General features: G+C 42.8%; 1 protein-coding gene across 3 annotated transcripts in view; it reads left to right on the top strand.

The window, feature by feature from the left end:
* The window catches only part of LRCH2 (leucine rich repeats and calponin homology domain containing 2), an 89,802-nt gene extending 74,522 nt beyond the window's left edge, over window positions 1-15,280 (top strand). For all 3 annotated transcript variants that reach the window (XM_089781790.1, XM_089781789.1, XM_089781791.1), the window contains 4 exons: window positions 664-776; window positions 2,210-2,347; window positions 2,658-2,735; window positions 4,089-15,280. In XM_089781790.1, coding sequence (XP_089637916.1) covers window positions 664-776; window positions 2,210-2,347; window positions 2,658-2,735; window positions 4,089-4,208 — 449 coding nt within the window. In that variant the 3' untranslated portion in view covers window positions 4,209-15,280. The remainder of the gene's footprint in view (window positions 1-663; window positions 777-2,209; window positions 2,348-2,657; window positions 2,736-4,088) is intronic.
* The last annotated feature ends 3,868 nt before the right edge of the window (window positions 15,281-19,148 follow it).

The following is a 19,148-nucleotide window of genomic DNA, read 5'->3' as shown; positions in this document are numbered from 1 at the left end:
GCCTCCCAGGCCTTTTACCCCTTCCTAAAGCACCTCCCCTGGTCCTCTCCTGCACTCCATTCTCATACCCCAAATCACAACCTCCTTCTTCACCCAAACTTCCTCTCAGACCCCACAACCCCTCCTGCACCCCACCCTAAGCTCCCTTCTGCATCCAACCTTCATCCCAGACCCCACACCTCCTCCATAGAAGTGAAGCCCTTGACCACTTTCCCAAAGTCTTGGAGTGGCCCCCCATTAAACATTATTGCTACCCCTACTCTTGCTTGTGGCTTCATAAACTTTCCCCTGTGACCTGTTTTTAAATATTTAAAAAAATAATTTAAGGTTATAAATAAATGTAAGGAGTTCCTTCCACAACAGTTCTACCCGGGGCTACAGTTAAAAAGCTGTAAGAAGAGATATTTTCAAAAATGAGTGTGGTATGCCCTTGCAAAAATGAAAGTATAGTACTGTATCAGACAGATTTCCAAGCACAAATGCAGCCATTTGAAGGAAGAGCCAATGTGCTTAGCTTTGAAAATTTAACACCTAAAGACTTCATGTTGCTGCTAGCCATTGAGCCTTGTGTTCTCGTAGTCACTTCATCGGATTGAAACATACTTGTCTTTACTGATGTATTTTTTCCCCGTGGTGGTCCAAATATTGTCTGTTTTATCTCAGCTTTCAGCCGTTCCTCTCGCCAGGACTATGGATCAGCAGACCCTGGATTTACAATGAGGAGGAAAATGGAGCATTTAAGGGAAGAAAGGGAGCAAATAAGACAGCTTCGCAATGTACGTGCCTATGACTTGCTGTCTGGGCTCAGGCTGGGGGGGCACACCCTGTGTTCAGTGAGCTTGCTTTTGCTTTGCACCAGTTTGTTTTCTATTTGTTGTTATAAAACCTTTTCTGCATGGCCCAGGGATTGCAAGGGTGATGACTGCAGTGTTGTAACTCTGCCTTAGGAGTTGGTACATAACAGGTTTGTCCTGCCAGGGTGGCAGAAGGATGGCAGTGAGGCTACAGAAAAGGGGATGCAGTTGGGATGCCCTTACACCATGTCAATCTGGGCCACACCTTTGGCTCTTGAGAGATACATGTTGCTGTAACATGGCACAAGGAGAATGGTGAGCTGTGCACTCTGGTGTGTATCGGAAGAGTTGGCCCTGGGTTTCAAATCCTGATCATTGAATAATCAAATATAATTTGCGGGTAGGACTTTTGCAGAAAAGAGTGTGGATAATGTCAGTGTTTTGAAGAAATGTTTTACTATATGGTTCTCTACTGGCAAACATTTTGTAAGTTATGTTCATTATAAAAAAAGTTTTACCTCTTTTTATGCTGTTATTAAATAGTGGTTAGACAATACTGAAACTTAGAACAGTCGGTTCTTCTGGATGTCTTAAATTAATCCTCCGATTGCCAGCTGCGGTCATTGGAGACTGTACATGTCTAAAGGACACATGATGTACAGCGAGTTCAATTAAACACCAAATCTGTCATAGATAATACCAGGAGAGCAGCTCCAGCTTCTGCTGTAGTAACATTTTGCTCATGCCCAGTTAAGGTGTTGAGGAGCAGTGCTCCTAAGGTGTGTAATGTAGTGTGCTTCCTGCCCCTTTTTCCATGAAGGCTTGTTGTTTGGATGGTGGAAAGCACTTCCTCCTTCTCCCGATCTCTTGCTACACGAGTGTAGGTACTTCCATCCCTCACAGATCAGCTATCTCTTGTTGAATGGGTGACCCCTCCCCCCTACTCCAAAATACGCCTGTACGCCAACCCTGTGTTGTATGTGACCCCTCCAATAGAAGAAAAAAAAGTTGTTGCCCACGAATAACATGAATCAAACCCATAGCCTCCATATCTGCACGAGGCTAATGCTGCTTTTAGTCTGACATGTCTACCTACAAATCCTTCACCTTCAAAGAATTAATGTGCTAGCTCTCTATTCTATGGGCATTGACAGGAGCAGTAGATCTGCATGGGTGAACAGAGCACCATGGTAGCAGCTGCATGAGCTGCTACCTCAGTATACTTGTGAACATAGTCACATCATCAAAAACTGAGCTGGAGAAAAAACGGTTAATTATACAAAGACTGGATGCAGTAGCATAAGTCTCCACTTAGTATTGCGATTTTTAAACATGGATTATTGGATTATAAATGAAAGTAAAATTTCCTCAACTGTGGGACTGTTTTTACTGTGGACTTCTCTTCTGCTTGACAGAATCTTGAGTCGAGGTTAAAAGTCATTTTGCCAGATGACATTGGAGCAGCATTGATGGATGGGGTTGTTCTTTGCCATTTAGCCAATCACATAAGGCCACGTTCTGTTGCAAGTATTCATGTACCATCACCAGCAGTGGTGAGTCAGCTACATCATTTGTTTTTGATTGGAAGTGAAAGCAAACTGTTGGAAGTCAGCACTAGGAAATTGTGAATTCTCTTCCCCATATTAAATGGTTATATTATCAATTTCATCTTATTTTAGGATGCAATAAACAAGTATTTGTTGCTGTATTAAGGTTCAAGGGTTTAGTAGGCTATTATGTACCAAGTCTTTACAAAATTAGTTTAGTAACTTGTTTTCTAATACAACTGTTACTATATTTGCATCATGATTATAAAGTCTTTTTATAAATGCATAACAGAGATCTAACATCCTATCTTTACAGCCTAAACTCAGTATGGCAAAATGCAGAAGAAACGTTGAAAACTTTCTTGATGCTTGTAAAAAATTGGGCGTTCCACAGGTATTAATAACTTTATTGATTAATACACTTAATAATCCCAGACAGGGTGAGTCAGCATTTATTTTTCTGGGTTATTTAGAGAGCCTAGTGGATAAAATAGCAAAAAGGGAGTTGGGAGTCCTGTGTTACATTCCTAGCTCTGCAGCTGGCTTGCTGGGTGACCATGGCCAGGTCCCTTCCAGTTTCAGGGGTAATGAAATTGATCATCTGTATAAAATGCTTTAAGATCTGCTAGTGAAAAGCACTATAGGGGGTGTGTGTGTGTGTGTGTGTGTGTGTGTGTGTGTGTGTGTGTGTGTGTGTGTGTAAGTGTAACCGGGATGAAAGGGATTTTGCAGATCACAAGGTGCATTGACAGATACGTGGAAGAAGCTTGCTTGGCTCTCATGTGCCTCACCTCTACTCCTTGTTGCTAGTCCCTCACTTTCCTTTTACCCATTTTCATTCTTCCATCCCACTCCCTTTCCCCCTCCCCCCCATGACAGGAAATATTATGGGCCAAATTTTCTTCTCTGCATGAGGGGACAGGAAATTCCATGAGTTTGTGTTTGCAGTAGCCGCATGACTGTTCTTCCAGTGGCTGTTTAACTCCACGTCAGTAGGACGGGGAGGTGATTTAACACTGAAACCCATAGTTCCGAAGTATAGCCCTGTACTTCTGCACTGCTTGTGCGCCCATCCTTCATATGAGCACAGCTCCTACAGAAGTCATGTTCCCAATGACTCCCTGAAAGGCTGCTACCCACAACTCCAATTTGGTAGAGCAAAGAGGTTCATGTGGAGTGCAGTGCTTGTAAGAGAATTCCTATGGGTTGCGTGGGAGGTGATTCATTTTTTAATTTCAACCCACCAGCAGACTGTAATCATCTTCACAGACAAATCATAGTGGAGCTTCTTCAGGGACAATGAAGGAAGAAGTCTGACACCGAACCCGCACTACCTTACCCTCGCTCAGTTTTGTTCCCCCATGAGAGCATCTAGGAGTCTCTGGCCCTAAATCTTCAGTAAACTAAAACTGTCAGAAGCTTCTTTATTCTTAAACATTTTCACACACATAGACACACACCCTTAATTTTTGTTTTGCTCTAATTTACCAGGTTTTTTATATTTGTGTGTAATTTTTTCACACTACAGTTATCAGATCTTAGGTGAGATATAATTAACTTCTGAGCACCTTGTCATACTTAATAATATTGCTGTAGAGGTAGATGCATATGCAAACTTATTGACTAGCGAAGATTTCAGAACAATCTCTAATTAGTCACAGTGAGTTCTTTGAGTGCTGAAGTCTTCTAAAAGTACAAGCAATGCAGAATGATTGAAATATGATGCATGTACCATTTTATTTTTCAGGAAAGGCTTTGCCTGCCTCATCACATTTTGGAGGAAAGGGGTCTAGTGAAAGTTGGTCTTACAGTTCAAGCTTTGCTTGAACTACCTTCATCTAAAGCATCCCAGCTTTCCTCTGTCTAACGTGACTTTTGAAAACCAGGCAACTTATCATTGGTCTGTTGCTGCCAAGCAGTTCTGCTTCCTGAATGGGAACAGCCAAGCCATCAGAAGTAGTTTGTGCCCACACACTTTAAACAGAGCCTTACTTTGGAAAGATACATACAAACTTTAATTTCAAACTGACAATTACCTGAATATAAAGTTGTTCTGATGTTTTAAAACTTGGATGCACAAGAGAGTTTAACGGCATCAGATTCTGTGTCCAGGTAATATAAGTTCCCAGTTTTCCATTAATATTTCATGACCGTATTTTTAAAAGCTGGATTTTTTTTTTTTACTATAAATGCTGTTTTGTTTTATAAAGAATAATATGCACAGCAAACAAAGCCCTACTATAAAAAGTTTGTCAATCATTTGGTTCAAGTGTAAAGATAAAACAAAAGCCTCGCTACAGTATGATGGTGAAAATCTGAGTGACACATCACATTGAATCCATTTTTGTTTCATATAACTCTATATTTGAGTTCTTTATTTCTTGCACTTCTGACTGTAATTTATATACTTCTAACATCTCCATTATTTAGTTGGATGTATAATAATTACACAAAACATTATATAGCAAAAAGGGTTTTTCCAACCTAAGTTCGTGCCAAACTATTTTTTTAGTTGTACTGTAGATTGTTTACATGTGAAGTGCCTGTGTAATTGATGACTCTTGATAGTCTTAAACATTTTTGCAATTTCTTTTTCTGAACTAGATGCAATGGGAATTTTAAAATATTTTAATAGTTTTTTGTAAGGTCAGTAAATGATGCTTCACATTTTTGGTGTTATATGTTTTAAGTTGCACAAATTAATTATGTTGTCTAATGATTGGAAAATAATGTAAATACATGTTATTTATGCTATTTAATTTAGTAATACCCAATCACTTTTGTTTTAATGTATTGTTAACAAAAATTGTCACTTTGAGTTATTTTTTCCTTGTTTGGGACAAACCATGATGTCCAGAGATAAATCAGAAGGGTGTGGGCTAGGGACCAGTACGTAATAATCATTAAGGATGTTTTGATAAAGCTGCCAAAATCTCAGGTTTATGCTGTGACTTTCAGAATTTTACATTATGTTGGTCCATTAGATTTGTACATTATCAGAAATCACCACAAGTTAGATTAAAAGAGGGGGCTAGGAATCTTTATATTTTTCCAGCGTTTACAGGTTTGTTTGAGAGGGACTTAATTTGGGAAAAACTGCCTGCATGTCACGTCGCACATTCACTTTGCACCAATGCTTCTCATTTGCACCATTGTCGCCAGTTATCAGCGGTTAACTCTGTGCTGAAAATGTCACACACTTTGGGATAAATGTAAAAACAAAAAATCCCACAACAGAAACTTTTTCATACTTGGCTAGATATAAGTACTTGCTTCTACATCTTTTCTGACTGATATATCCCCACAGTTTTCTGAGAACTTTCAAAATGATAGACAGTTGACTCCCTTTCTTTCTGATGTGGTTCTGTTTTTTTCCTTCCTCCCAAACAAATTTACCTTCTTAGTAAATATATGACTCAATGAAAAATGGTTGGTTCTGGGTCAGTGTGTTTTCAGACAGTTACTTTAGACCAAGGGGTAAAATTTTGTGTGCCAGATGATGTCAAGATAATTAATTGATGCTCTTTTGCCAATTGACCTAAAACTGTTTTGTTACATTTGGCTAAGGAATAAGGAAGAAAATATTGATTTGGTTTTTCCTTGCTGTCTTTAATTGAAGCAATAAAGCCAGGTGAGAAGACTGCCTAGAGCAGGGGGCTGGACTTGATGACCTTCTGAGGTCTCTTCCAGTTCTATGATTCTATGATAAGACAAACAAACATCTTGATAGCTAAAATATCTAGAAGATACAATTATTTTAATGCTCTTTAACTAAAATCCATTGAAATTAAAATAATTCATGGAGTCTTGGTAGCATATGCTGTTTATAAAGTGTATTCTGAGATACAGCTCATTAAAAAAACCCAATGCTCTCTTTATAAAATCATTCCTATATAACAACATCTGGTACTCATGCACAAATTGAAAACGGCTCATTAATGTTTGGCCATTAAAATAAGTTTAATTTACCTTTCCTCTAAATTATCCTTTTTATTTATCTTAATTCACATTCATAGGAGAGATTCATTTAAAAAATGAAGGGGTAAATGTATTCTCATTTTACATGCATGCAATATCAGGGAAAAATTAAATTTAGTTGAGATTAAAATGAACAAGCAAATTTAGTTTAGTAAGCAGATTTTGGGTTGTTACGTTGTGCAGGTACCGGGTTGGGGAGCACTCACCACCCAGTTCCTGCACAGCCGGATGAGCGCTCCCCCTGCCCCGTCCTACGGCTGCGGAGGAATCGGGTGGTGAGCTGGTGTGTTTAAAAAAAAAATTGTATACCCCGTGGAGGGGTGGGGGAGGGTGGGGGTTTGTAAAAACGAATATAACCCATGGGTTATATTCGCTAAATTACAGTAAGTTTCAGACTTATGTAATCGCTAAACTGGATAATGCAAACGCTTGTTGGACTGTTTAAATACGTTCACCAATCCTCAGTGACATTTCAGTTTTCCAGATGGAATTAAGTTTCCTCTGCAAAGTCTGCTGAATACAACGCAAGCCTCACTTAATACCACTTCTAGTCAGTTTGTTTTGTGTATCTTTTGTGGAGTATTGTAATGTGTGAAGAGAGGAAAATGTTTTATGTCTGAATGTAAACACTAAGTCTAGCTGTCAGAGTAGTGTACGCTAGCTTCACTTAAAAAAAAAAAAAAAAAGCAGTTTTCCCTAAAGAGCTTTAAATAGTTTGACAGTTAAAAAAATACTGTTGATATCATTACTATATTTCATTTACATTTGACTGTTCATACGTACAGTGAAATAATTAAGAAATTTTTAATATTTAAAATGTTCATAATCATAAGTATTGCTGAAATAGCTTTGCTTTGTTATAGAAACTATCCAAGCCCCCGTTTACCCCCTCTGAAAGGAATCAAACCTGAGAGAAGAGGCGAAGCATGGAGGATACTCCAAGATTCTTCTTGGGGAATTTCCTGCTTATCGGGTCACATTAGAAAAGTTTGGTGTCCTTTAGAGTGAGCCCATAAATCTACAAGGAAAGGACACCAAGATCTGCATGGTTCTCTTCAGTTCCCCCCCCAGACGTAGTATGGCTTTGGAGCACCGTGCTGAAATTAGCTATGCTGCCCCATAGCCATTTGGTAGCGTACACCTGGGAGAATTCTGTGCCCCAAATTAAAAATTCTGCACAGTGTTAAAATTCTGCTTTTGTCAAAATAACATTACGTAATCACATCACTTTCAATTATTTGGGTAATTTGTTTCAAAACACCTTTCAGCAACTACGTCTGCAACAATGCAGACTGCCCAAAAGATTCCCGCCCGGAGGCAGAACGTTAAAGCCCTACAACAACCTAGTCCCTGTTACGCTGGCTTCTCCCTCTGAGCCAGGCTGTGGAGCACCCCATGGCCCATACGTCTGCACCACCTCTCCCCTCAGAGCCCAGCCATGGGGCACCCCCAGCCCAGACACCCTCACCCCAAAAAAATCCTCTGCAGGGTTCCCTGGTACAGACCCCCCCTACCCTGAGCCCAGTCACAGGGTCAGACACCTGCTCCCCAGCCCAGACACTTGCACCTCCTCCTGCCCAGGGATTTAGTCTCATGCTGGCTCACAGGCTTGTATGGAGTTTCCTGCATGCTGGGAACCGCAGCTGCCCAGAACATGCCCTCTCCACTCTAGCAAGATCCTGTATTGGAGAGCTGGGCTTTGTTGGACCCAGTGGTCCCAAATGTCAGCCAGCAGTTCTGTAGCACTAGTTCTGCAGGGAAAAAGGGAATTCTGCACAGATTGTGCATTGCAGATGATGCAGGATTGCCCCAGGAGTGGTGGCAGCTTCAGAAGCGACTGACAAGGGATCCATGCTTTTAAGAGATGAAGGAACAATACCCCCAATCTGGAAATGGGAGAGGCATTACTGCCTACAGCCCATCTTTTCCCCCCACCTCGGACTGCCATCCCCACGACTGCAATTCAGAGGGTGAGGGAGTGGCAAGGTTCCTTAGGGCTCTCATGGATGATGGCTAGATTTCTGTGCACAAATCAGAGTTCTGACCGGGATGCAGTGTGGCAGGGCCTGGCCTTTCCCTCGGGTTAGTCCAGCCCGCTCAGTGGAAGTCACAGTCCCTGTCGTCCTCTCATAACAGGCAAGGAGAAAGCAGCCCAAGGATGCCCCCAGCTTTCATCATGGACTGTGATATTGCATGTTTGGAATTTTTCTTAAATGTCACTAATCACAAGTAGCCGCCATATAATACTTTTATTTATTATCTATCTCCATTTCTAGCTGCATCTGCTTACAGACTCACTAACTTTCCCCTCTCATGCCCCCAGTAACCTTCCCCCCATTAGTTTTCCACATGGGAAACTGTCACATAGTTCAGCAGTGAGGCGTCTAAGAGATCCCCACATCCTGCCCATTAGAAACACTGTTTCCATTCTGTGTAGGACCGTGTGTGGTGACACGGATTGCACCGTTTGATGAGGGCTTCAGAGCACTCAGCATTGGCTTGACTTGAGTAGGACTAGTTATGCCAACAGTAAGAGCTTTAGGGAATCTCACTCATTAAGGCTTGACAGTTACAGTGCTGTAGGAGTTATTTACGAACTAATTATTCAAAGCCAAGTTACTGCAATAAAACCACAGTAAGGCATGTTTAGTGATTTATTACATGTCTGAACATACCAAAATGTTTTCTTTGGCCCCAGCATGTTGTCTTTTTCCCCATAGATGGACAGGGTATTGGCATGGCTCCAGTGCAACCCACAGGAATGTTGTGTCCTTCAAGGGGTAAGATTATTAGTGAGGTCGTTTCTAGTTGATTGTACCCTGTTTTAAGTAATGGCATTAAAGTGTTTAGTTCAAGGTGACAAAATGACTTCAACCTGTCAGAAATACACGTACTGACATGTCTCAGTGGTTTGCATATAGATAATTAAAGGTTGGAGTGGCTAGATCTGTGACTTTGATTTGCACTGTACATAGGACTGCAGGTCATTGACCGACAAATAGGCTCAGATATGTCCAGATTTTTAAAGCTCTTCCATAATATAACCAGGAAGGACCTACCTCAGAGGTGGCCAACCTGTGGCTCCAGAGCCATACGCGGCTCCTTGCTTAGGTACCAAATCCAGGGCTGCAGCTACAGGTGCCAACTTCCCACTGGGCTGGAGGGTGCTCACTGTTCAACCCCCAGCTCTGCCCTAGGCTCTTTCCCCCTAGGATCCTGCCACTTCCTACCCTCTCCACAGAGCCTGTCACACCCTTGCTTCCCCCCTCCAGTGTCTGCCACTGAGACACAGCTGATCCCAGTGGCAGGAGGAAAAGGAGGCACTGACTGGTGGGGCTGCCAGGGGCTGGGATGTGCTGAGAGCGGTGGTGGGGAGATGAGCAAGGCTGGTGACATAGAACGGTGGCTCTTTGTCAATGTGCGTTGGTACATTCTGGTTCCTCCTCAGGTTTAGGTTGGCCAGCCAGACCTACATAATGTACTGCATAAAGGAGTAGATTAAGAAAGGAATAGTAGTAATCGTTTAGCTGTATCATGAATTGTAAGGAAGTGCCAGGAAGACGGGAAGAGCTGCAGGGTCTCAGTGTGGACAAGACGAGGGTGCAGGAAGGAGCATTATTTTAGGATTACTAGGAACTAGGGAACCTTTCGAGAAAAGAAGGCCTAAAATGGAATCATCATTTCTTGCATGTGAAATTCAAACTGGTAGAGCGGAGCACATGGTCCATTAGGGATGAATTTAAGTGGGATATTCTATATCCTAGTGAAAAGGAGAGGAAAGAAGTTTGGAAAGTACATATTGGAGCAAGGGAGGAGCAGTAAAACATAAGAATCCCTTCAAATATAACACATGAATGAAAGCAAGAACTGAATAACAAAATGTAAGTGCTTATATAAAATATGAGACGTTTAAATACTAACATGGGTGAACTAAATTGCCGGGCATTAAATGAGGATATTGATATAATAAACATCCTGAAAACTTGGATGAAGATAATCAACGGAGGACACAAATACCAGAATCCAAAGACATATGAAATGATGAAGTCTAAATGGATTTTTTATTACTCAAGAAATAGATCTTGGATTCATTGTGGATAGTTCTCTGAAAACATCTGCTCAATGTGCAGCAGCCAAAATAGCAAAAAGAAATGAGAAACCATAAGGAAAGGGATAGATAAGAAGATAGTGTCATCGTGATATTACACACATTTGTACTACTGCATGCCTTTCTGGTCACTCCATCTCAAAAAAATATTAGAATTAAAAAAGATTCAGAGGACAGTAAAACTTATTAGGAGTATGGAACAGCTTCCATATGAGAAGAGATTTAAAAAGACGGGGAGTGTTCAGCCAAAGAAGAAAACGACTAAATGTGAGTGAGAGCGGTCTGTAGAATCATGACTGGTGTGGAGAAGTGTTATTTCCCCCTTTCCGTAAAGCAAGAGCCAGGGGCCCCAGGATGACATTAATCGGCAGCAGGCTGGAAACAGATGTTTCGCACCGAGCACAGTCAGCCTGTGGGACTTGCTGCCTGGGAACGCTGTAAAGGCTAAAAGTCTCTAGTCCTTTTCTGACCCTAGCTGTAAGTTCAAGAACCATTAGTGGCCATTAGCCAAGATGATCAGGGATGCAGCCCTGTGCTCTGGGTGTCCCTAAAGCTCTAGCTGCCAGAAGTTTGGACTGAAGGGACCAGGGGATGGCTCCTTCGAAATTGCCTTGTTCTAATCATTCTCTCTGAAGCATCTGGCTGTGGGCACTGTCAGAAGACAGCACATGTCCATTCTGCTCTTCCAGGCAAGTCCTCCGTAGGCCACTCTTCATAAAGTGCCACTCTTCTTTGCCTCTACCTGGAGTTTATCCCTAAAATAATTTGAGGTTCACATAAAACAAGCTCCTTATTGGGATTTTTCCCAAAACAGCAATGCTGCTGAGGAGGAGAGTGGACGTCACTCTCTTGATGTCCAACAGGCACTGGCACGCTGTGTGCAGAGAATGAAAGCAAATAGGAACCCACCAAGACTGTTTAGCACCTTATCAGAGCAATCAAGGACTCCAGGATTATCCATGCACAGACTCTGCAAAAGGAACTCAAGCTGCACCATCCTTTCCTCCCAAGTAACATGTTTCTCTCTCACATCTCGGAAGGGGGGAGAGCCCGATTCCCTGGAGTACAGACAAACCTCTACAACCATGGCGTCCAACCAGCTCTGAAGCAGTAGCCACTATAGTGGCCCACACTCCACTGGCCAAATAGCCACATTGTTTGAGCCAACTTGCCACATGTGGCTAATGGTTAGTATGTTGGACACCACGGCTCTACAGCATCTCTGAGATGAACTCTACTAGCTGTATCCACAAGGCAGCTACTTTGGAACTCGCCATATATTCAGATGCTACACGTTGGCCCATACCTGTGCTGCAGATATAGCTGTGGGAACAGACATGCATGCCCTCTTCATCCTTGTGAAGCAGGAGGTGGAGACTACTGCTTACTAATTTCCCATGTGTGGGGTGCACATAGGAGCCGTCACTCAAAGAAGAAATGGAAGCAGGTTACCTGGAAGTGGAGGTTTTTTGATATGGGTGGTCCCTAATTGTATTTCACTGCCCACTCCATCCCCTTTGCGGTGGCTGATGGCTGGATTTGCTGTAAGAACAGACTAAAAAAGCATCTGTCTGCACGGTGCCTTATACTCTTGGTTCAGAGCATGAGGAGAGCAACTGCACACATGTAAACCAACAGACGTTGCTTACTAAAAATCTTCAGAATCATGGGTGGGGCATATCCTTACCCACGTGTGGAACACAGATAAAGACCACACATCCTGAAGAACCTCTAGTTAGAGGTAAGCAACCTCTCGACCATTTTCTGCACTGAGTTAGTCCGAGGTGTGCATCCTTTTTGGAAATCCTGATCTGTTACTTCCAACAACTTCAGCTGAAAATGGCATGCTGGTTGTTTTAAAAAGTCTCACGTAAATAAAGGAATACCACTGAGCTCTGAGATTGTAAAGGGTATGGACCATTAGAACTTGTCAAGAGGATATGTACAGTTTTGTGGGGCATAGAATTTCCAGCAGGGTGTCTGTGGGCTGCACTGCAGACCAGATTTATTCAGAGGATAAGTTAGCCTGGTGCAGCAATGGGAGTGGGGAGAAGAGCGGGCAGATGGCTTGGAATTAGTGTAGTTCTCGGGGGAAGGCAACAGCTCCCAGTTCTGGACCCACGTCTCTCTGTAAAGGCCATAGCAAGTATAGAATTGGCTTCCTGAGTCTCCCAAAGGCTAGGGAATCTAGTCCTGCAAGGCGTTCATGGCTCGCTGCCTTAGCTCTGCCAAGCGTCCTTTCCAGCCATTCCTCCCACCCCTTGTGACCATGCTTGTGGGATGACAGTAACATCTGCTCGCTCCCTCTTCATCTCACTGATTGAGCTCCATGTTAGAGATCAGAAACAAGGGAGGGGACATTGAGGTCACAAAGTCCTTTTCGTGTATTTCCTTTTTGCCAGCCACCAAGGAAAGAGAGATCCCTTCCCATGCCTTTCTGGGCACATCTACCCTTCCTAGAGCATTGGGCAGCACCCAACCAGGGCCTGCCCCGAGATCAGTTCTGCAAACGAAATTCCTGTGTACACGTAAGGGGGCTAGGATTCGGTGGCTGAAAAAACCCAACGCCTCTTTTGTGGAGCAGTATCCTTTGCAGGGACAGCAGATAGTTATTGGGGGAAGTGAAAGCTGAGTGCGCATTTTCCAGTAATTTTCACACGCACACACAAAAATACTGTTATCCTGGACTCCTGAAAGGAATGTTCATCGAGAGAATGCAGTGCTGCGAACAAGAAGACATTTCCCTGGTGTTAGTTGCTTCTCTACTCCAGTTTGTCCTCATATGAAAAGAAACCGTGTTACCACTCCTGGTCATTACATGCCTAGCACATAGTTTAACATAATATGCACGCAATACATTTATAGTGGCATCTTCACACTGGTGGGGAAAACATGTATATCGAATGCACAGCATTTTTTAAAAAATACACTGTTTTATGTAGCTATTTTGGTGATATGCATGTGAAAAGAAAACATTACGCTTTTATTTCTAATGTGGAAATTGTTCTTTCCACATTGGCCCCGTGTCTAAAATCAAGATGCTTCCTTCTTAGTTTAATTCAAGTCAATGGCTTTAATTTTTTTACTTCGTAGACTAGTGCTTTGTATGGGTTTAAGAAGATACTTTCTATAGAGCATTTCTGTTAACACACACTGAAATTGTAGTTTTGTTACACTGTGTTTCACTGTCTTTTTTTGTTATTTTCTAAAACACACTTGAGTTCATAAAAGCCACTTGATCATTTTTAGGTGGAGGAGAAAGCAATAATGACCAAGATGGCATCAGTCACTATGTCTACACTGTAATGCTATTTCAGGATACTGGGGTGTCCCAAAATAGCAGTCCATATCTTAACAGCAAGCCTGTTGTTTTGGGCTCATTATTCCGACGTCCCAGTAAACCTCATTCCACAAGGAGTAAGGGATGTTTCTGAATAGCAACTTATTTCAAAATGTGGCTATTTCAAGCGACAATGCAGTGTTGATGCACCCTGAATGATTTTCTAATTGCTTTTAAAGTATATTGAAATTAACAGTTTTCGACAAGCTTTCTTTAAATCTAGCCTTCTGAGCCACACATCTGCCTTGAGGGCGGGGGGCTGGACTCGATGACCTCTCGAAGTCCCTTCCAGTCCTATTATTCTATGATTCTATGATCTGAATGCCAGTCCTCGAAAAGCTTTAGAAAACATCCTTATTTTTCTGAGAAGTCATAAAAAAGCAGAATTGTTGAAACCTCACACAAATTAAATCCTGATGGGTGATGTTCTAACCCATTGAAATCAGTTTCAAAACTCTGCGTGACTTCAGGGGAACTTCCCCAGAGCATGTATTACAGAGCAACCTATCTGACACAATCTGTTGGCACTTAAGATACAGTTAAGGCTTCCCTAGGGGAAGTGTAGTAATATCAAACAGCCAGACAGATCAAGTACATGGTGGTAACCACGCAAGTGTGTGTTTCTGTTGAGGGGGGGGGGGGTTCGTTTAAATCAGTCATTTGCCTAGAATGGCAGTTTTTGTTTTGGGCCTGACCATGTAGCTGAGACATGGAATTGATGCTGGACCATGGAAGTTCTGTTGGTAAAGCGCAGGAAGGATCAGGCCTTTCTTTGTAAGTATTAGTACAGGTTTGTTTAGTAAACCCGTATACTGTAGTAAGCATTGATAGGGCATTGCCACAAGAGGGGAGGTTTCCACGTGGCCCCTGTTTTGTGTTGCATCTACAGTATATGTGTGTACTGTCTGTGTAGTACGTACACAGACATTGTAAAGGGATTGTTTGGTGACTAGTGTGGGATTCATGTGAATTTTAACTATTGTGTAATCTGTAGAGCCAAGAACATGTGATTGCTTAAAAACCATGTTACAAGATCAGTTGGTCAGTATTCACATATTTTGTTTTGTACATTTTTTATTTCTTATGAAACTCAGAAAACACAATATAACCAAATCAGCAACATGTAAATGTATGCAAAATTTACAGTGATTCTGAGTCAGATATCTGGAAAGTGATCATATAAGTAGCAGCAAATGCTTAAATTGTGTTAAATATTTGTAACACAACTATTTGATATTGCATTTTAATCCATTCTGCATTTCATATTCCATAACCCTTATCCCTCCGTTTTGAAGTTCGCCTACATGTACAATTCTGTATCTTGAGTCTTTTAATTTTCAGGACTTCCATTATTGCTGGTGCTTCCAACGTGCATCTGTTTCTTTGGAAAACAACTCTACTGTTATTTTTTGTAAATAGTTTTGTATTGAATTTGCATGGATAAACCCCTCCCCCCGCCCAAAACCAGTGTATATATTCTATGTATAAAATACAAACTGTTTCATAACTTCCACGTAGCCGAGTTATTCATTTTAATCGTTTGTCTAATGATGTGTGACTTATCAAATTCTGATTTACCTGCTGTTCAGCCAAATCCCCTTTTAAAGCAGGGGTGGGGAACCTTTTTCCATCAGAGGCCACTAACCCACAACAAAAGGGAGTCGCGGCCACACACGGCGCGGATGCAAGCTCTAGGAGGGTTAGGGTGAGGAAGGGGGTTCTGACCTTGGGCAGGGGTTTTGGGGGAGGGTTCAGGCTGAGGCTAGAGGTTCAGGTGTGGGGGGAGTTAGGGTACTGGTTCTAGCCAGAGCCTGTTCCCTCAAGTACTCCCAATTGGACGCACAATGGTGCTCAGGGAGGGTACCCCCGCCCTGATCCCATGCTGCTCCCAGAAGCTGCCACAGCGGCACTGCATCTTTCCTGCAGCGAGGCAAGCTGGCACTTGCAGTTCCAGCCTGGGACGGGGGGGAAGGGGACGTGCTGACACTCGGGGCTTCCGGTCCACAGCCAATTTCTGCACCACAGACCGCCCCAAAGAAAGCAGGGACCTGATCCGGCCACAAGTCTCCCACCCCTGTTTTAAAGGCCAGTGCTCATGTCTGAGGCAACAATGAAGAGTTTTTACAACACAACTTTTGTTCTCAGAGAACCATAGAGCTGGAAGAGATCGCAGGAGGTCAAGTCCAGCCCCCTTCCCAAGGCAGGACCAATCCCAACTGAATCAACCCGGCCAGGGCTTTGTCAAGCCGAGACTTAAAAACCTCCAGGGATGGAGATTCCACCCCCTCCCTAGGGAACCCATTCCAGCGCTTCACCACCTGCCTAGTGAAATAGTTTTTCCTAATGTCCGACCTAGACCTCCCCCACTGCAACTTGAGCCCATTGCTCCTCTTCTGCCATCTGCCCCCACTGAGAACAGCCTCTCTCCATCCTCTTTGGAACCTCCCTTCAGGAAGTTGAAGGCTGCTCTCAAATCCCCCCTCACTCTTCTCTTCTGCAGACTGAACAAGCCCAAATCCCTCAGCCTCTCCTCGTAGGTCATGTGCTCCAGCCCCCAAATCATTTTGGTGCCCTCTACTGGACCCTCTCCAATGCGTCCACATCCTTTCTATAGTGGGGGCCCAGAACTGGACACAATACTCCAGATGTGGCCTCACCACAGCCAAATAAAGGAATAATCACATCTCTGGATCTTCTGGCAATGCTCCTCTTAATGCACCCTAATATGCCATTTGCCTTCTTGGCTACAAGGGCGCCCTGTTGACTCATATCCAGCTTCTCATCCACTGCAACCCCCAGGGCCTTTTCTGCAGAACTGCTACTTAGCCATTTGATCCCCAGCCTGTAACAATGCTTGGGGTTCTTCTGTCCCAAGTGCAGGACTCTACACTTGTCCTTGTTGAACCTCATCAGATTTCTTTTGGCCCAATCCTCTAATCTGTCCAGGTCACTCTGGACCCTATCCTTGACCTCCAGCGTATCTATCTCTCCCCCTAGCTTAGTGTCATCCACAAACTTGCTGATGGTGCAACCCATCCCCTCATCCAGGTCATTAATAAAGATGTTGAACAAAATCGGCCCTAGAACAGATCCTTGGGGCACTTCACTAGAAATCGACCGCCAACCTGACATCGAGCTGTTGATCGCTACCTGTTGGGCCCGACAGTCTAGCCAGCTTTCTATCCATCTCACAGTCCATTTATCCAATCCATATTTCCTTAACTTGCTGGCAAGAATGTTGTGGAAGACTGTATCAAAAGCTTTGCTAAAGTCAAGGTATATCACATCCACGGACTTCCCCATGTCCACTGAGCCAGTTACCTCAGCATAGAAGCTAATCAGATTGCTCAGGCACGACTTGCCCTTTGTGAATCCATGTTGACTGTTCCTGATCACTTTCCCCTCTTCCAAGTGCTTCAAAATGGATTCCTTGAGGATCTCTTCCATGATTTTTCTGGGGACTGAGGTAAAGCTGAGTGGTTTGTAGTTCCCTGGATTGTCCTTCTTCCCTTTTTTTTTTTTTTTTTTTTTTTAAAAGGTGGGCACTACATTTGCCTTTTTCCAGTCATCCGGGATCTCTCCCGATCTCCACGTGTTTTCAAAGATAGTGGCCGAACATTCTGCAATGACATTTGCTAACTCCCTCAGAACACTCGGATGCATTAAAGCCAGACCCATGGATTTGTGTATGTTTAGCTTTTCTAAATAGTTTTTAACCTGTTCTTTCTCCACCGAGGAGGGCTGTCCACCTCCTTCCCATATTGCTTTGCCTAGCGCATTAGTCTGGAGCTGACCTTGTCCGTGAAGACCGGGGCATTGAGTACAGTAATTCCTCATTTAACGCTATAGATGTTTCAGAAAATGATCGTGTTAAGTGAAAACGTGTTATGCGGTGTCAATTTTAGGGTGGCACCTGCTGGCTGCAGAGCACAGACAAGGGTAGTGCTTACTGGTTTTCTATTCACCGCCTCTGAAAGGGAGCACAAAAGACACTCGTTTCCTGGTTTGTATATAACCGTTCTACTGAAGGGAGGAGCACTTTATACCACTGAGTACATTTTCTACTTGGAATGTGAATGCTTAACTGGTTATGGATAATCAGTGGGCTGGAGCAGCCCTCCACCTACCCCCATTTAATTGGTTAACCGATTACACATAATGTTTAACTGATTAACTGGGATTTTACATCCTAATTCCGAGAGAATCTTCATTGCAAGTACCTTTTCCCTCTTAATTGGCGAAGCATCACCATTTATGCAGCCTTTCTTTCCACATCTCACTAGCTCGGGCAGTGACACAAGGCTCTTTGTGTTCACCTGGTTCTTGTGCAACACACTCTTGTGCAATCCCCTATCCCCTCTGCCCCACTCATTCTTAAGGGTGTGCCAGAGCAAGAGTTTGTAGAAGCTGTAGGAAGAGGAGTTTTGTGCACTCACTTGATAAGTTTGAACAACAATCCCTATTGAAATCTCAATATTCTCCTGCCTTTTGCTTGTGGCATCACCAGAAAGTGTAAAAAATAAAACAAAAAATAAATATCTTTGAGACTATATTAAATTGAAATAGCCGATCTAGACTTTACTAACAACGATAAAGTTAGCATTTCAGATAGCTATTAAAAAGTGTGAAGTGATTTCTATAAATCTCAGAGCTGGTTTTTTTTAAGACAGCATGTCAAAGCTGTTCCCAAAATGCATGTGTCATCATTTGATTGCTTTATTTCCAAATGAGGGCTCTGTCAGAATGTAAGTCTCATAGTAATAAATGTTCTGATCCTACAGCTAAGGAGGAAATTGATTTGTACCTTAACTTACGAAGTCATTTCAACACATTCGCCTTTGGAACTGAAAGGCAAACCTCACTGTAGAGTAACACCCCAATAAATTGTAGGTAATAACGAGGACAGCGTGAAAAGAATTAGAAAATATGAATAACTCTGTCCTGCCAGTATTTTAACATTAGCTTTGTTATAAAACGGTTGTTTCTGTAGTATGGCAAAAATCACACCCTTGTACAGCCACAAGATGGCATATGTGCTACCATCCCATAAAAATGTATCAGCCTGAGATTGGGCTGTTGGCATTATTCATAGAGTGGAGGAGCTATGACGTTTACACATCATCCCTAATAAGTGCAAATAAACACAACTATCATAGCTACTTTTCTGTGGCCCTTTCTAACTCTCCAGCAATCGAAACGGAGCCCTGACGTGGAGCTGGTAAGTGCCCTGGAGCTAATGCACCGGCTGCATAGCACTGCTTGCCCTGGTACAACACACTAAGGAAGCCATAGGCAGATTTTGCTTAGCTCTGGTTGGTAAATGCCCTTGAGTTTCATAGAGCTGGAAGAGACCTCAGGAGTCATCAAGTCCAGCCCCCTGC

The sequence above is a fragment of the Pelodiscus sinensis genome, chromosome 13 (genome assembly GCF_052426305.1).
Source record: "Pelodiscus sinensis isolate ZL-2025 chromosome 13, ASM5242630v1, whole genome shotgun sequence".
NCBI classification, from domain to species: domain Eukaryota; kingdom Metazoa; phylum Chordata; order Testudines; family Trionychidae; genus Pelodiscus; species Pelodiscus sinensis.
The sequence above is the reverse complement of the archived record's forward strand: the minus strand, read 5'-3'. Positions and strand labels throughout refer to the sequence as shown.